The 18,562-nt window shown below is 53.9% G+C and overlaps 2 protein-coding genes across 4 annotated transcripts in view; one reads left to right on the top strand and one right to left on the bottom strand.

Moving 5' to 3' along the window:
* The window catches only part of DHCR7 (7-dehydrocholesterol reductase), a 16,691-nt gene extending 6,461 nt beyond the window's left edge, over positions 1-10,230 (bottom strand). Inside the window, exons 1-6 of one of the 2 annotated variants that reach the window (XM_049641561.1) lie at positions 10,172-10,230; positions 6,501-6,630; positions 3,671-3,774; positions 2,879-3,101; positions 1,422-1,512; positions 388-601 (exon numbers count right to left, since the gene is read on the bottom strand). In XM_049641561.1, coding sequence (XP_049497518.1) covers positions 388-601; positions 1,422-1,512; positions 2,879-3,101; positions 3,671-3,768 — 626 coding nt within the window. In that variant the 5' untranslated portion in view covers positions 3,769-3,774; positions 6,501-6,630; positions 10,172-10,230. The other variant, XM_049641554.1, reaches the window with a different exon arrangement.
* A 3,267-nt stretch (positions 10,231-13,497) lies between these two features.
* The window catches only part of NADSYN1 (NAD synthetase 1), a 35,425-nt gene continuing 30,360 nt past the window's right edge, over positions 13,498-18,562 (top strand). The window contains exons 1-3 of one of the 2 annotated variants that reach the window (XM_049641495.1): positions 13,498-13,667; positions 15,103-15,163; positions 17,836-17,952. In XM_049641495.1, coding sequence (XP_049497452.1) covers positions 13,583-13,667; positions 15,103-15,163; positions 17,836-17,952 — 263 coding nt within the window. In that variant the 5' untranslated portion in view covers positions 13,498-13,582. The remainder of the gene's footprint in view (positions 13,668-15,102; positions 15,164-17,835; positions 17,953-18,562) is intronic. The other variant, XM_049641502.1, reaches the window with a different exon arrangement.

Raw genomic sequence — 18,562 nt, 5'->3', positions numbered from 1 at the left:
CACGAACCAGTAGGGTTCTCCCTGGGAAGTGCTACACTGAAGCCACCGAGATAACCACACTCCTCACTAAGATTGTTTCGGGCCACACTCATGTTCCCAAATGGAAGCAACGGGCTGACTTCCCTGCTCCCATGACAGCCCTACAGGTGACGACTCGGCCAAAGATGGACTTGGCCACCTTCAACTGCATGCTTCCTAAGGCAGAGGAAGGCCCCCAGACACATAGAAAGGATGTTCCCCAGAATCAAGCGGGTTCCATCAGGCTCCCCCTTCAAGGATTCTCAATCCTCGGGGCTTCACGACTCCTATCCCAAGGTCACAGAGAAAGGTTAGGGGTGGAAGCATCCGCATCCCACGTTAGGCTTGACCAGCCGCCGAAGAACGTACCAGTCTTTGGCATTGGTGGGGAAGAAGTAGCCCTTGATCATGGCGAAGGTGGAAACCGCATAGCCGAGGATGTTGGCGCACCACAGCAGCGGTATCCAGTTGTCGAAGATGATGGTGGGGGAGAACAGCGACAGGAAGTGCGAGTTTGCAAACCAGAGAAGGTGCGTGATGAGCCACGCCTGCAGGCCGTTGATTTCATACTTGTTAATAATCCCTGCAGAGCGACGATTTAAAAATCAAAGCGTTTCCGCTTGAAAACGGGCGGCCAGCCCAGGCCCTACTTGCTTTCTGGGCCTCGGCTGCTGCTCGGGGGCCCGTCTGGGACACCCAGGCCAAGGCCCAGAAGCCGGTCAGCTTCCCCTACAGCTCGGGGCCCCGGGTCAAAATGCCAGCAGCACACATCACGCTGTTAGTCCGGGGATTAACTGCTCCTGCTTTCGGGGTCCTTGGACGAGGGAACGGGCAGACTCACCCTTTGGTTCTGATTCTCCCTAGTGAGCTCCGGCTGGGGGGCCAGTGGGTGGGTAGGTGGGTGAACGGGTGGATGGATGGATGCGGTTCGCTAGGGAGTGAGGGTGCCCCTAACATACTTGTCAGCAAGCACCACAGCCTCCCCGCGGCCCTGGGGGCTGTCTGCAGGCAGGGACAGGGGTGGCGTCCCCCCCTGCAGGGCTCTTGGTGACCTGAACAGGAGCCACCCCTCCTGGACGCCGCTGGTGGCTGCGGTGTTCTCGGCGGGGAGATGTTCCAGGATCCCAGCTGTGACAACCGGCCGTGGGGCCGGGGACCACTCAGCCCTCTGTTCACCGAAGGGCCTGATGTTCCAACTCACGGACGGGTCAGTCCCAGGCTGCCCTGAGACGATCGGGGCCCGGGGCCGCGGCAGTGGCCGAGCAAAATTCACACTCATTTTGTCACTTTGTCACACTTTCAAGTGTGAGCACACCTGGGGACGGGAGCCGCCTGGGAGAGGGCAGGCCCCATGAGACAAAGAGGCAGGGAGAGGAGAAGGGAGGCCTGCGGGCTCAAGTTACCTGCAGGGGTCACGGCGCCCTCTTGAACTCCTCCCACGTAGCCGGGCAGAAACTTATGGCAGAAGTCAGGCAGCGCCGAGTACAAAAGCACCTGCGGTGGGGATTTCAAGCTGCTTGACCCATGGCCTGGGGGGTCTGCTTGACCCTTGCTTTCGTTAACCGACGTGACCCGTGGCCGAAATCCAGGTGACGGTCGGGTACTCCTTCCGGAAGAGTGTGTGGCTCTGGAGCCCTGGCGGCAGGCAGGCCGGCCGGGGGCTCTGGAGGGGGAGGAGCCCCGAGCAGGAAGTTCATTACCGGCCCAAAGCAGCAATGCAGTCTCCCTGCAGGAGAGCCCACGAGCCCTTCCCACTCGCATTTCTGGAGCCATTTAAAAATTTGCAAGAATTCCCGGCCGTACAAGTCGCCCTCGTGACACGTTTTCAGTGTCATTTAGCGCATTGACACAGTGAGCAAGCACCACCACCCGGAACACATTCACCACCCCCATTAGCAGTCGCTCCCCAACCCCTCCCGCTGCCCCCCAACAACCATTAACCCACTTTCTGTCTCTACGGACGTTCACACCCTGGTGTTTCACATAAATGGAATCACGGCACCCTGGGGCCTTCCGTAACTGGCTCCTCTCGCTCAGCGAATGTTCTCAAGGTCCACCCACGCTGTAGCACAGGTGAGCGCTTCCTTCAGATGGCTGCGTAATGTTTGTTTTAGCCGCTCGGACACTGATATCTCTACTTTTAGGCTTCTGTGATTCCTGCTGCCCCTTCTCATCTTTTCACCCAGAGGGACCAAGAGACCAGAAATGAGAGGGGCTCTAAAGCCCAAAAGCTGGCACCCTGAGGAGAAACCACGACGAACAGCTGGAGATTTCCTCTAGGGCAGGAAACCCGGGGTGTGGAGGGAGCCTTCTCCCGCCACCTTTTCCCTGGATTCAGATGATAAACAGCTCTCCCTGTTCACCAGGTCCTCTGTGCAAACAGCTCCTTCCTGGTGAACTTCTGGTCTCAAAGGCCAGTGGGGTCACAACGGAGTCGAGGACGTCCTTGGCCAGGACCGTGTGGCCACCTGCTGGGAACACAGGCCTTGGCTTTGCCGAGTGGGGTCTCTCGTAACCGAGAGCGTACCTCTGGGGGCCAGAATGCTCCTTCTCAGGGGCTACTGATAAGATACACTTCCCGTCGTGCATGGAGCTTCCCCGGGCCAGCCCTGCCTCACACCCTCCCACAGGGTCTCGCTCCCTACTTCTCGGCATGTCCCTGCAGGGCTGCACACGTCCCTGAACTACGGGGAGGCTTCCACCGAAGGTGCGTCAGACACCGTGATGCCCTGCGGGGTCCCGGGAAGGAGAACGCCAACCCGAGCCCAGATCCCATTTCCCGGACCAACGGCCAGGACTCTCCCGGCCGGAGGGACGCCGCACGCCCGCCGTGCCCCAACCACCCTCCAGGGAGGCTGACCTGGAACGTGACCCACAAGGCGTAGAGCTGGGCCGCTTCCTTTGTCACGGCCGGCGTCTTGGCCCAGATGTCTGCGAGATGAACGCGCCCGGTGGCGACGTCCACCACGGGGGCAGTGAGGGAGCAGCCGTACTGGTCGCACGCCATGATGAAGTAGTATACGATGAAAGGGGCCAAAAGCAGCAGAAAGAGGACGCTGGCCAGCGAAAACCAGTCCACCTCCCTGCAACAGCAGATGGCAGGCGGTCACGCGGGGGCCCCCCCTGGCCGCGTGGCCTCCTCGACAATGCACCGCACGTGCGGACGGGTCCCGTTGTTTCCAACAGCCGTTCGCTCTCGGTGCAAAGGGCTCCCCATTGCCTGCAGGAACCACTCAATGTGCGTGCTCCACCGCCAGCTCCGGGGAGACTGACGGATCTGCGGACATCCACAGGAAGCCCGGAACCCGGAATACGAACGCTGGGAGGCCTTTCGCGACCCACAAGGCCAGAGGCTCTCCGGTTCCGGGCCGCGGGGGCCACTCACCCACTCCCGAGTCCCCACGCTCTCCGATCCAAGGAGGATACAGACAACAGGATACTGAGCCACCAGAGCCAGCCCGTTTTAGCCAGCTTTTCATTCCTTCTCCAATCCCTTACTTTACAAAATGGGCGACGGCTTATCTGGCTTATCTCTCGTTAGTCTTAATGATAAAACTCGTGTTTTTGATAGGTCCGTAAGATCCCAAGGGTTGGCCACCTCTCACTAAGATCTCGCTCCATTTTCTAGTTGGGAAGACTGTCAAGGCCTTACCAGGCACGGCCCCACTGCCCCTGAGTGGCAGCCCCACCGTTGGCAAAGCTGTCCCAACTCTTGGTTTGGGGAGCGTCGGGCTGGGACTTTGCAGCCATTGGGCCCTGAGGAAAGAAGACACGTCCTACTCAGATCATCCCACAGAGAACAGCCACCATTATCTCCCACATCTGCCCCTGTTCATAACTTCTGCAGGACTGGCTCTTCTACTAGCCTACTCGCTACCTTGTTCTAGATGGCAAGTTCCAGGCAGGGAAGAGATCATAGACTGCACTTCAGTCTCTCTCTCCTAGAATCCACAATAACCTCCCACCTGGCCCTCCTACGTCTCTCGCTCATCTTGATTAATTCTCCAGGTTGCGGCAGAACGCCCTCTTACCGCATGAACCGGGTCAGCCATGGCTCAGAGGCCTCTTGCGATCTGCTCCTGCCTGCTTTCCCCCCCTACCCCCACCCCTTTCTCCTCATACCTTCCAATCCAGGCACACGGGGTCTTTAATGCCCCTTGGATATGGTTCATCTCGTTCATGACACCTGCTGCTTCTGCTTAGAACTTAATTTACAGGTCTCCTCATTCAGGGCTTTTGTAAAATGGCCCCTCCTTAGTGTGACTTTTTATATTTCCTGGAGTTAATGGGCGCCCCACTTTTTCCATTTGCGAAGATTTCTATGCGTCTATCGCTAATGTTTTTTTGTGAATGCTCTACCACAGCTAATGTACATACCAGCAACTTTTCTACATATTCAAACAATAAAATTTATCATTTCCATGCCCCCTCTCCCCCATAGCCATCCATCTTGAACCAATATACAAGCCAATCAGTGCTTCTACACTGCCTGTAGTCCCCTGTTGAGGCACTCTACCTGCTACTTTATTTTCTCATGTTCTCATTATGTAGAATTCTTTAATTTATTTGAGTGCATGTCTATTGACTGCCTCCCTCCGTTAGAATGTAAGCTCCCCAAGGGCAGGAACCACGTGTCCTATCCATTGCTCTACTACCAAGTCCTAGGACAGTGCATTCAATAAATAATCACTCCAAAAAAAAAGGTGAAAGAACTGAACTTGTCCAAGGGGAAAGCAGTGACATCTACGTTTCCAGAATAAGTTCTAACAGTGAAGTTTCAAAACATTGGAGGTAAGAAAACATGATTTTAAAGACTTTTAGAGAAAAGCTCTAAAAGAGGGGCGCCTGCGTGGCTCAGTTGGTTGAGCATCTGACTTCCGATTTTGGCTCAGGTCATGAAATCATGGTCATGGGATTGGGCCCCATGTTGGGCTCTGCACTAAGCATGGAGCCTGCTTGGGATTCTCTCTCCCTCTTTCTCTCTGCCCCTCCCCCTGCCAAATAAATAAACAGTAAAAAAAATCCAGGATTAAGAATCGTATCAGCAACCATTGGATTCTAGAAGACAATGATGGAAAACTTTAAAAACTTTGAGGGAAACTTTTTTGCAACCTAGAATTCCATTTGCAGGTTAATTATTATTCGGAGAAGACACAGGATCCAAGAAAACTACAAAAAGAAAGCCGAGAGAAAGGATGAGGGGATGAGAACTGTGCAGTGCACCAGACAGTAACCAGTCCACCTTGGTACAAAATGAATGGCTACAGCAGAAGGGAGAATGGAAATGATGAATTTTATTGTGTTAGAGTGTGTAGAAAAATTATGGATATATATGAAGCTCTGTTATAGCATTCAGGAAAAAAAATAATGACAGATGCATAAAAACCTCAGTAAGTGGAAAAAGTGAGGCAATCACGAACTCCAGGAAAAATAAAAAGTCATACAAAGGAGAAAAACAACAACAAACACCATAATTGTAGTACGTTAGTTGGCTTAACAGTAAATACTAGCAACTTTGTCATAACAACGTAATATCTGGCTACGGGCTGGTAGATGTTTGGATGGAGAAGGACATGTGAAGTTGGGAGTGACAAAAGCAAATCATTTAAAAATAAGCGGGTAAAAACAGCAACACAGAAGTAACTACAAGAATGAAAAGTATTTGCTTCTGGGAACGAAGACTATGGGATGAAGTGGGGAGCTGTTTATTCTATGCATCAGCCTTTTAACACTAATTTCTTTTGGAAAAAGTGAGCATGAGTTACTTTAATACAAAGGTACATTCATTAAAAAAAAATTTCAGCGACAAAAAGCATTTTCATTTGCAGTGGGGAACTGTACCCATTATCACTTAATTTTCACAGGTTAGTTTATGGAATGTCTGTCTATGATGTACAAGGCAGGGTGAAGAACTCTTTATGGACCTTCCAACTCTATACCCCCAAAACCGAATACAGAGCCTGGTGCATGGCAGTCACCTTGATTAAACATGGTAGAAAACTGCAAAACGGCCAGAAACCTATAGGCTCGGAACTAAGTGTGGTAGGGGCTTCTGGCTGGCTCAGTCAGTGGGGCATGAGACTCTTGATCTCAGGTTGCAAGTTTAAGCACCACGTTGGGTGTGGATCCTACTTTAAAAAAAAAAAAAGAACTAAGTGTGGAAAGGCCAAACAGAAAACGCTGCTAAAAGGAAAAAGTGTATCTTCTACAGGTTAAAATAAGCCCAAATAAGTATTTTTTGAGATTATAGAATTCATTCACCCAGGAGTCCCCTCAGGCATAAGCAATGAATCCTATAATAAACGTGTAAGTCATATTCTTGGCAAAAGGTATGTGGAAAGAGGGGAGAGGGAGGTATTTGGGGTATATTTTATTTTATTCCTAAGACTCACAGACAGGAGTTGATGAACCAGCTGTCTACTTTTTCAAAGCTAAAAAGTCACTGTCTATGCCCATGAACAACGGTGCTGAGACATGCTTACCTCCAACCTCTTGTGTAGGGATTTCACAACAGAATTGAAGTCTTCCTTCTTGAATGGGCCGCTCTAAAATCTCTAGACTCTTATGATTCACAAGGCCTGCTTGACCCTTCTCAACCCACTGAACAAAATCCTGCAGGGACACAAAGATGATAAATACACCAGGTTGCTGACATTTCAGGACCGAAGGTGGATTAGGACCCACACAGTATTTATTCAAGGCCTGTTGGAACCAAGTGAGAAGTACAAGGTCAGTGTGCCAAGGTTCAAAAGTGGAAGATAGCCCACACGGGAGGGGAGGAGGAAGGGAGTACTACCACCCAACTTCTTTGCCTGGTACACACAGTACCTGGCAAATGGTAGGTACTTGATGACAATGGGTGGCACTGAATAGAGATCTCCATGGAGGAGTCACCTCAGACATGAGCCTTAAGCCACGTATGCCTCTGCAACATTTCTAGAAGCTTGCTCATGCGTGCATCAGCCCGAATCAAGCCCCCTAGAGTTAGCACATTCCATTGGTACATTCTAGGAGCCAGTGAGAGCCTAAGAACACAGAGCAGCAGCAAGAGTGACCTGGGCTCGGAGCCTGGCCCTCTGTACACTCACGGGACCCAGTGACCTTCCTGAGTGTCTGGGGTCATGAATGCCTATGCGCATGAGGTTCTGTTATTAAAGCTGGATGAGGGATGGTTAGTGTCCCACACTAAAGATGAGCCAGGGAAATGGATGGGGCTTTCCGGCACCCTGGTCAGCTCTCTCAACTGGTTTTTTAGTTCCACGGGCCAAAGCTAAAGGGACATCGCTCCTGAGGGTCTGAGGATGACACAGTAGAAGTGCCTGACCGCAAGCTTCTGACTGCCAAGGCATTTGTGGCAAAGACATCCACCCCAAATAAACATATTGCTGCTGCTTGACCCAGCTACCAGCAAAAACAACCAGAGAAGGAACCAGGCCACTCCCACCCTTTCAGAAAGCCCTAGAAGACCAAGATGGCTGACCGCTGCAGGATTCACTTCTTCCCAAGCCCTTATTCCCACTCTTATGTTTTAACTGGCCAATAAAGAGTGAACCCATGAAACCTCAGGCCTCCACCCTTGAGCCTAAAGGCGGCAGAGCCCCAGATCTATACACACACACTCTCACTCTCTCTCTCTCTCTCTCTCTCTCTCTCTCTCTCTCCCCACCCATGAGCTCACTGTGGCTCTGGGCATTCTGTGTACCCTCCAGGACCTGTGAGTGATAAACCTTGCTCCTTGGAGCTCCCCAGTGCTTGTTGCTAAGGTGGGTCCTGCAATTATAAGGACCCAAAGGATGATCCAGCCATGCTGGTGGGGAGGGGGGACTCGCCACAGTAACATGAGCCCAGGAGGGTGCCTCGGGCATCCCCGCCCACAGCATCACTATCTATGGGCTGAGACCCACACAACAGATGACTTAGCAGCTTTTTGGCATCTTGAAGACCCCATAAATTCCTATGAGTAGATGTTGGGTGGACAGGCAGGTCTACCCGGCCTCTGGAAAGAACCGTCTTTGCACCAGGAGAGCAGCTAATCACCCTCTCACAGATTCTGATCTTTATCATCCGTTTTCATCTTAGGTTCAGTTTGGGCACGTCTGTATTTCTCAGTCTCTATTACTCTCAGACTAACAAATCTCCAAACCAGACCCGGTGCTGTTCAGACAAGGTTCCAAGAAACGCTCTTGGCCGCCTGCTAGGATAGTACCTGGCACTGCACCCAGGAAGATTAGCTGTTATCAGCAGTTATTCTGAACTTTACACCCGGCCTCTCACGGCCCCTGTTTCTCATCGCCCATAACCCAGCCATTCATGTATCTTTGGAAAAAACAAACAAACAAACAAACCAGACTCGGACTTCAAGCCGTATCACAAAGCTGTCATCATCAAGACAGTTATGGTCCTGGCACAAGAACAGACACTCAGATCAATGGAACAGAATAGAGAACCCAGAAATGGACCCACAAACGTATGGCCAACTAATCTTTGACAAAGCAGGAAAGAATATCCGATGGAATAAAAGCAGTCTCTTCAGCAAGGGGTGCTGGGAAAACTGGACAGTGACACGCAGAAGAATGAACCCAGACCACTTTCTTACACGAGATACAAAAATAAACTCAAAATGGATGAAAGACCTCAATGTAAGACAGGAAGCCACCAAAATCCTCGAGGAGAAAGCAGGCAGAAACCTCTTTGACCTCGGCCGCAGTAACTTCTTACTCAACACGTCTCCGGTAGCAAGGGAAACAGAAACAAAAATGAACAAATGGGACCTCATCAAAATCAAAAGCTTCTGCACAGCGAAGGAAACAATCAGCAAAACTAAAAGGCAACCGACAGAATGGGAGAAGATATTTGCAAACAACACATCAGATAAAGGGTTAGTATCCCAAATCTATAAAAAACTTAGCAAACTCAACACCCAAAAAACCAAATAATCCAGTGAAGAAATGGGCAAAAGACATGAATAGACACTTCTCCAAAGAAGACCTCCAGATGGCCGACCGACACATGAAAAAATGCTCAATATCACTCATCATCCGGGAAATGCACATCAAAACCACAGCGAGACACCACCTGACACCGGCCAGAATGGCTCACATGAGCAACTCAGGCAACAACAGATGTTGGCGAGGATGCGGAGAGAGAGGGTCTCTTTTGCACTGCTGGTGGGCATGCAAGTTGGTGCAGCCGCTCTGGAAAACAGTACGGACGTTCCTCCAAAAACTAAAAACAGAACTACCCTACGACCCAGCAATCGCACTACGAGGCATTTATCCACGGGATACAGGTGGGCTGTTTCGAAGGGACACACGCACCCCCACGGTTATAGCAGCACTGTCAGCAATAGCCAAAGTATGGAAAGAGCCCAAATGTCCATCGATGGATGAATGGATAAAGAAGATGTGGGATATAGCTACAACGGAGTCTTACTCGGCCATCAAAAAGAATGAAATCTTGCCATTTGCAACTACGTGGACGGAACTAGCCGGTATTACGCTAAACGAAATTAGGCACAGAAAGACAAATGTCATATGACTTCACTCATATGAGGACTTTAAGAGACAGAACAGATGAACATAAGGGAAGGGAAGCAAAAATAATATAAAAACAGGGAGGGGGACAAAAACAGAAGAGACTCTTAAATACAGAGAAAAAAAAGGGGGTTGCCGGAGGGGCTGGGGGGGGGGGGATGGGCTAAGTGGGGGAGGGGCACTAAGGACTCGACTCCGGAAACCACTGTTGCCCTATATGCTAACTAACTTGGATGTAAATTTTAAAAATAAATTAAATAATAAATAGATAAATAAGTAAACTGGATATGCATCCAAAAAAAAAGACTCCTCAACATTTTATTAAAAAGAAAGTCGCCGAATTGCGCTCTTCTGAGCGGGTCATTTTCCGCTACCAAGAGGATACAAAAAGGTCCTCTTCCCCCCACTGGGCCGCCCCTCGTTGCCCGCGTCTTAAATCCGGGCACCCGATGCGGCGCCTGGTTCTTTACTCACGTTGCTGCAGGAAGAGCTCAGGGGGGCACAGAGCGGGCACCCCGCCCTCGACCACCCCCGCCGGTTCACCTGCACGCACAGCTCCTCGGCCCGCGCACGCCCCGCCGACCCGCGGGCCCCCCACCTGCTGCACCGCCCCGGCTCACCTGAGCGCCCGGCTGCGAACCCGCCCGGGTCCCGGAGTCCCGGCCTGGCAGGGCCGCCCCGAAGCCCCGCCCCCAGGCTGACGCGTTCCCACAGACGACCAATCGGCCCCGGCGCGGCCGGCGGCCCCGAGACCCGCGATTGGCCGCGCGCCTCGCCCCACCCCCTGAGCTGACTCCGGGCCACTGCAGGCGCCACTCGGCGCCGGCGGGCCGCGAGATTGACGGCCGAGGGCCCGCCCCGCGGCTGGCGGACGAGGGGGCGGTGCGAGCGGGACCCCGCACCTGCTCGGGCCGCGTCAGATAGGGACGGTGTCAGATAACGAAGGTGGTGTGGCGAGGATGCGCGCAGGGCGGGAGAGGTTGAGCGTGTACCGGTTTGACTTGGGGGTGTCGGAGGGGGCTCTGCTAGGAGGCCCGGCGGGTCTGGTTTCCCCAGAAGTGAGGGAGACGCAGTTCAGGGTCGAGATCACCCTGCGAGGTGGGAGGGGAAGAAGCGGCAGGGGTGGAAGGAGGGAGAAGTTGAGCTGCGACGCAAGATGGCCTTGGGCGACCAGTGCAAGGTGGCCTTGGGCGACATGTTTGCGCACGGGGACAGCTCCGGTGATAACAGCACACCACAGCCGTCCTCCTGGACAGGAATGCCCAAGCCACATGCTCCTGCGTCTGGAAAAGGGCACAGGGCCACCCTTGCAAGGACATGGCCTTGGGAAGGGCAGCTGTGCGACTCGAGCAGCCCCTGGAGGGGTGGGCCACAGAAGGTGTCTGCAGGCCAACATTTGGGACGAAGGCCTCGGTTTGCATCCCGATCTGACTGGCACACCTCTGTGTCCCTCATAGTGACAGGTTTTTTTTCCCCTGCAGTTTTTTATTTTGAAAAAATGTCAAAACATACAAACCAGGTGAACATACACTAGAGTGAACACCCATATACCTAGATTCAGCAGCTGACAACAGTTTGCCACAATTTCTTTCTGTCACCCCTACCCCACTTTTTATCCTCAACTATTAATTCGCTGCAGGTGACATCCTCCTCCTAAATACTTCAGCATCCATGTCTCACATTACCAAAATAAAATGCATTACCCTCAGGAAATTTCGCATCAACCCAATGCTATTATCTAATGTCCATATTCAGCTTCCCCCAATTGTCCCCATAATGTCCTTTACAGCTATCAGTAAAAGTCAGTATCCAATTGGGAATCACCATGAATTTAGTTGTCAAGGCTCCTTAGCATTCCTTAATCTAGAGCACAGTCCCAGCCTTTTTTCCTTTTCTTTTCTCTTTTCTTTTCTTTTCTTTTTTTCCTTTTCTTTTCTTTTTTCTTTTCTTTTCTTTTTTTTTCTTTTCTTTTCTTTTCTTTCTTTCTTTCTTTCTCTCTCTCTCTCTCTCTCTCTTTCTTTCTTTCTTTCTTTTCCGTGTGTCTTTTTGGCCCTTTCATGATACGACGATTTTGAAGAGTCAAAGAGGCAAGCTTTTCTCAGCTTGTCTTTCAACTTGGATTTGGCTGTTTTCCTCACCCTTGCATTTAGGTAGTGCATTTGAGGCAGGACAATGTACTAAAGAGATGATGCGATGTCTTCACGCACCAGTGTCAGGAGGCCGCGGGATCCCCCTGCATCCCATTACTGGTGATCAGGTGGCTGCGGCCAGAAGTCTCCATTTCTCCTTCGGTAATTAATAAATAATCTGTGGAGTGAAACTTTGAGACTGTAACTATGTTGCTCCCAGATAACCTTTTAGCCAGTCACCTTGCATTTAATAAGGACTCTTGCCTGAGTCATTTACTTCTTGTAAAGGGGTGATTTTCTAATTTCATCATCTTTCCTTCCACATTTATTGACATTTTTTGGGAAAAGATTTCCCTCTCTTAATTTCTTGGTCAGTATGGACTAATGGGTTTTACTGTCTGTACTGTCATTAATCTTTTTTCAAAAGAGGACATTATCTTTGGATATTGTCCCATATTTAGCCAGTGGGAGCCCCTTCAGAGTGACTCCTTTTGAATTTTTAAAACAAATTTTAATGTTTATTTGCTTTTTGAGAGAGAGAGAGAGAGAGCACGAGCAGGGGAGGGGCAGAGAGAGAGACACTGAATCCAAAGCAGGCTCCTGGATCTGAGCTGTCAGCACAGAGCCTGTCTCCGGGCTCTAACTCATGAACTGGGAGATAATGACCTGAGCCAGTTGGACACCTAACTGACTGAGCCATCCAGGCACCCCTCTTTTTTAAAAATAACATGTCCCCATCATTCTTTGAGCACTTCCTTATTTCCTGCAACAACCAGATGTTGGAAGTGTATTTCTTTCCCACCCTAGGCCTGGAATCAGCTGTTGGGGGCAAGAGATCTTGGAGCAGAAGCCTGAAAAAAAATAGGGGTTTCTGAGAATGAAAGCTACCAAGAAGGAAGGGTTAGAGTGAGGATTAAATAAATTAGCATGTGCAGTTCTCAAGTTCCCAAATTGTCTAGTATAGACAAGTGTTACTTTATAAAATGCTTATTTTGAGAGACAGAGGGAGGGCGCTCAGGTAATCAAGGGCAGAGGGAGAGGGAGAAGCAGACTCCACGCCCAGCGGGGAGCCCGAGGCTGGACTCCATCCCACACACCGTGAGATCATGACCTCGGCCAAAATTAAGAGTCCCACGCTCAACCTGTTGAGCCACCCAGGCGCCCGTGGGGTGGGGGTGGGGGAATGTATTTTAAATGTGAAAACGTGTGTATGACAAAGAAGCAACGGAAGTCGAGAGAAAAAGACGGATTGTTCGATCAGTGATGGTGAGAGTTATTCACAGGGAAAAGGAAAAAACAGCTGGATTCGTACCCTAAAGGCATTCAAGAAGGAAATCCGTTAAGTGAAAGCTGGCTGGTGGTAAATGTGCGGGAAGCGCTTCAGGGGAGAAATGTGGCAACGGCGTGTTGCTTAGCCCAGAAGCCGCCCAGAAGCCGCCCGTAGACCCCAGGGAAAGGCCAGGCGGCCGCGAAGGAGACACCGCGCGCGCCTTGGCACAGCTCCGCGAACGGTGCGGGAACCTCCCGCACGCAACGGATCGCTCGTGCTCCGGGCCCACCATGCAGCGCCACACCGCAGAAAAACCATGAAAACAGCGTATCTAACACTAGGAGAGGGAAAAGCCGAGTCGCCGAGGCACCCGGGCTGCACTCCGTGGGGGAGGTGCGGAATGAAACGGGGAACCGCGCTCCAGGACCCAGCGACCGCCCCCCCCCCCCCCCCCCTGGGGGGCGGGCCGGCACCCCGGGGCGCGGAGGGGGCGGGCCTCCTTTCTGCGCAGGCGCGGCCGCGGGCGGGCGGGGCGTGGGCGGGGCCTGCCGCCGGGGCTCCGCCGTCCGGAGCCCGCTAGTCCCGGCCGGACCCGCGCCGCGCCCGGAAGTGCCCGGGACTCTGCCGCCGGGATGGGTCGGAAAGTGACCGTGGCCACCTGCGCGCTCAACCAATGGGCCCTGGACTTCGAGGGCAATTTGCAGAGGATTTTAAAGAGTGAGTCTGGGGGCGGCGGAGTGGGGGCCGGTCGTGGAACTGGGGGGAGCGAGGGAGGACAGTAGAGGGGGGCGGAGGGGGACCAGGGTAGGGGGACGGGGGTTGACGGGAAAACCGGGAGGGGGGACGGGGTTGGGGGTTCGGTGGAACTGGGGGGACGGGGTGGGGGGGGGCGGGGGGGCGGGGGCGGGGGCAAGGTCCAGGCTTGCCGGCTGGCTCGATTCTGTTATTTGCAGTTGGCTGCTGGAGAGACAAGTGACAGGGGGAAAGGAAAGTATGCTTTATTCAGGAACCCGGCAACCTGGTGGACTTATGTGTCAAAGGCCATCTTCCCCATGGGGGTGGGGAGCCGGAGGGTTTTGAAGGGGAAGGTGCGGGAGAAGCAGGTGCCTGGGGGGAGGGGCAGTCGCATGTGGACATGACCCTGGGCACACTTGCTGGCATCTGCGGCCGCCGTTTCCGAACGCAGTCGGGCCTCAACTTCTGGGAGAGTCCGGTCCTTTTCTCCTCAAGGCCAGTGGTCTGCAGGTCTCAGGACAGTGGGTCAGTTCTGCTACAGACCGAGGACTTAGGTCGCAAGCAAGGAGTGCATGAACTTGAAGCCAGTCAACCCTTAAGATCAGCGGGAGGGCTGTTACGGTCTCTGGTGCCTACAGATCTTCCTGATGGGCAGACTTTGGGAGAAGCCGGCCCCAAGAGGCAGGCAGAGTAAGGGGTGAGCCTGCAAGCTTAGAGACTAGGGTGTGGTTGTCGCGGGGCCACCATCTCGTTGGTGCTCTTTGAGGGTGGAAGGTCCAGCGGCCCACACCTGCACGCGAAGGGGCCGTCCTTCACGTGACCCCAGCCGTCTTGTTCTGAGCCGATTCCCGCGAGAGGGCTCGCTAAGAACAGCCACGACGGAATGGCACCAATGACAGCATCTTTTCAGCCACCTGCCTCCAGACCGTCATCCTTTTTTTTTTTCTTTTTTCCCAACATCTACCTGTTTTCATCTCCTCGGGGCTCAGAGCATATCGGGTTGGAGCAAGGCGGTCGGTGGCCAGAGCGGGGTCTCCTTTCTCTTGGCCTCTTGTCCGCAGGTGCAGTTGGGCGCTGCTGTCCCCAGGCAGGGGTTGCTGGTGCCGCCATAGGCTGTGCTCCTTGGAGGCCTGCCTCCTCCCTGCACACGGTCTTCCGCATCCACTTGTTAATAAACTACCAGGGACCGACTGCTTCCCCCTCCCCCTCCCCCAAGGGGCTAAGGATCAGCATCTTGCTTCCAAAGGGTGTAAGCGGGGTGTGTAGGGGGTCTCGTCCTTGTCCTTGGTCCTTGGCTGCCTGGGGTCAGAGAGATCACCGAGTGCTTTTGGTTGTGGTCTGGCTTGCAGCTGTGTTTTATCTGCCCTTGAACACGTTGCAGGTACTGAAGTCTTTCTGTCTCTGCCTCCATGTGTAGGTATTGAAATTGCCAAATGCAAAGGAGCAAGATACAGGCTTGGACCAGAATTGGAAATATGGTGAGACTGGCACACACAGACTCCCAGGGCGGGGAAGGCAGAGGTATCCACATCAGCTCCCCGCAGCAGAAAGGCAAGGAAGGGGGTGGGTGTGGACAGGTGTGGAGGTGCAGGGCTGTTTAGGGGCGTCAGAAAGCCGTGAGCGGGCCTGCTTCACGTCACCGAGCAAGGGCGCCCGGGCAAGCCTGGAGCCCCGTGTCGGGTCGTGAGAGGAGCTGAGATTCAGCAGCCCGGGCTGGGCCGCTCTGTCTGCCGCCACCCTTCCCAAGTCCTCACTCTCATAGCCGGCCACGAACAGGTTTCACTCACCGTCTCCGCATCTTTCCGCAAGCGAGTGTAGGCGACCCCTTCTGCCCTGCCTTTTTCCAGTGATCGGGAAGCTGGTTCCTCCTTGTCCCTTCTTCAAAAGTAAGCAACTGGTTGCCACACTGCAAGCCGCGGTTCATTTGTACACACGTCAGCCGCCCTCCGTGCTCCTCTGTGTTCCCGTTTTGTGTGTCCAGGTCCTCGCCGTTTGTGGAATCAGAAGTCCCTCCTGGGGGCTGTGTCGACAGAAAGTGTCTCCTCGCAGGCATCTTTGCGTTAGTCCTTGAGGCCACTACTGTCATTTTTCTAGCTAGCTTGATTTCTGTCCTTGGACTCCTGACTTCAGCTCGGGTGGTGTTTCCCATAATACCCAAGAGCGTTTTCACCTGCACTGGACCTGGTCTTTAAGATGCTTCTCAGCCGGCGGCCAGAGCCCTGGGGTCCTGCATTGTCCGAGTGACTTCTCCTGAGCTCCTGTCTCGGTCTGTTCTTCCCACTGGAGGGTTGTCCTCAACGGCCCTGTCCCCCGGGTGCAGTCGCTGCCCAGACACCTCCAGGTTACGTCCTCCTTTGCCCTGTTCTGTCCCCACCCCACCCTCCTGTCTCCAAATCTGGACCTGTCATTTTAAAAGGGGCAGGAGTTTAGCTACAGGATCCCAGGGCGGCATACTTGCATCAAGCAGGGATAAGGGCCCGGCTGAGCTGGGCTCCCAGTGGTTTCTAGCCTGCCGAGCAGGCTCACAGTTACTTGCAACAGTCTGCAGAGAGGAAGCTGGGGCAGGAGTCGAGCCAAGTCCGTTCACTGGGCACGCCGTCTTCTTGTCTCTGGTGCCAGGCAGCTCCCACCCCAGAGGGACACTTGGAAGGAGAATGAGGGGCCAGTGCCACTGCGGCAGGCTGCCTCGTGGGTCTGGGGCGTCCTTCACCCCAGAGGCTGGCTGTGTCCTCTGGGCCAGTTTTACAGGCTTCGCAGATGGAAGGCTGCCCACCCAGAATGGGCCGGGGGCACCTGCCGACAGCCCCCGCTATGAGATGCCCCTCCAGTTGCCGGCCGGCCAAAGGGGCGAGGGGTCAGCCGATGGCTGGACATCAGGCACGTGACTTCTGGCATCGCGTTGCTGTTTGGTAGCCTGTGTGGCCCGGGAGCTGCCAGGCCATGAATCCCGTGGAGCAGGACTCTGCCCTTGGAAAGGAAAGGCTAGCCCAGGGCTTGAGCCCTCACGGGACATCTCGTCGACCTCGTTCTCATGTCACCACCGTGGCTTTTCCTGTCGGAAGCAGAGGCGGGGAGGCATGCTTTCCAGGCATTCGATATGCAAGTGCCAGTTTGGGGGTCTGCGTCCGTGTGCACAGTTTGCCCAGCACTTGGCACGTCGCTTCCAGGCTGCTGCGTGGTAGGCGGGAAAGCCTTTGAACGCCTAGAAGCAGTTTACAGACACTCTGCGCGTTGTTACTGGCCCCCCCCCCCCGGCTCCCGGAAATTGCCTTGACGCCCGTCTTCACCCTCAACGACGTCCCGGAGCGCCGCACGCGTCTCCTGGGGTGCTGTAACGCAGCTCCCCACGCCGGGGGCGGGTTTCGAACAGCCGAAATTTGTTCTCTTGCGGTTCGGGAGAAGTCCAGACTCGGGGTGCTGGCGGGGCCCCACTTCCTCCAGAAGCTCCAGGGCAGGATCCGTGCTGCCTCCTCCCGCTTCTGCTCCCAGCGCCTTGTCCTGTGGCCGCGTCCCTCCGGCTCCACACGCGCCCCCCCCCCCCACCTTGTCCTCCTCCTGTTGGATACACGACCTGCCCGGGACATCTGGGCTCACCTCGAGATCCTTAACTACTTCTTAAAGACCCTTTTCCCTTATACGGTCACACTCACGGGTTCTGGGGGCCAGGATCATGGACACACCTTTCTGGGGAGGGGACACCATTCGGTCTGCTTCCAGCACAAGTGTCTGTAGCAAGAACCAGGAGTCGCTCTGTGAATGGTGTTTGGAACGATATTAACGATCTTAGCTGCTTGAAACACGTTCCTGTGGACCCAGCCTTGTTTCTTTTGCTTGTAGATCTGTGTGATTTGGGCTGCGTTAAAAGTTTAAAAAAAAAAATCCACGGGCAGACACTTGACCGGAGAGAATTTCCCATAGTAACTGAAACTGAAGAGAAAGGGTCTGGGGTTTCTTCATTTCCCGTGAAACGCATCCTCTTCTGTGGCAGCGGTCCCAGCTCTGCTTGCGCGGTGGAATCAGCCAGGAGGCTTTCAAAAGATCCCACTGCCTGGTCGCGCCCCTGCACGTCTGACCCAGTTGGCCCCACCCCCCTCCCCGCCCTCACCTCGTATGTCTCCAGGTCTCACCTGGCTGTTCCCTTCCTCTGCAGCGGCTACGGGTGCTGGGATCATTATTACGAGTCGGACACCCTCTTGCATTCGCTCCAAGTCCTGGCTGCCCTTCTGGAGTCTCCAGTCACTCAGGATATCATCTGTGACGTGGGAATGTAAGTGCTGGTTCCAGGGGCGCAGACGTACATGGGGGCGGGTGCGTGGGGCGCAGGTTCCGAGGGGCACAGGCGTATATGGGGCGCGTACATGGGACGCAGGTTCCAGAGGTGCAGGCGGACGGGGGCCACGTTCCAGGGGTGCAGGCGAACGAGGGGCGGGTTCCAGGGGTGCAGGTGTAAGGGGTGTGTGTTTCAGGGGTGCAGGCGAACGAGGGGTGGGTTTGGGGGGTGCAGGTGCACCATACGCGAACCCACCGCTTCATTTTCCACGTCGCTGTGACACGAGCTAGGGCCTAGCGTAAGCAGCACACAGATGGGATTTTTAACCCGCTGTGTCCACGTTTATCACGATCGGTGGCGGTACGTGGACTGTATTTGTTCCCTGTTCTGTTGTTGCCGTGACAGATGGTGGCAGCGCGAAACACAGAAACAACGCAAAAACTTTGTCTTGTGTTTCTGGGCGTCGGAAGTCTTAAATATGGGTCAGTCTGGAGGCTCTCGCGGAGAGAGAGAGGCCAGCAACCCTCGGGGCCTCCTCCGCCCTCGAAGCCAGTGGAGGCTCACCTCGACCTCCGCTTCCGTGCACATGTCTGCACTCTGACCCCTC

The sequence above is a fragment of the Panthera uncia genome, chromosome D1 (genome assembly GCF_023721935.1).
Source record: "Panthera uncia isolate 11264 chromosome D1, Puncia_PCG_1.0, whole genome shotgun sequence".
Lineage (NCBI taxonomy): Eukaryota > Metazoa > Chordata > Mammalia > Carnivora > Felidae > Panthera > Panthera uncia.
The sequence above is the reverse complement of the archived record's forward strand: the minus strand, read 5'-3'. Positions and strand labels throughout refer to the sequence as shown.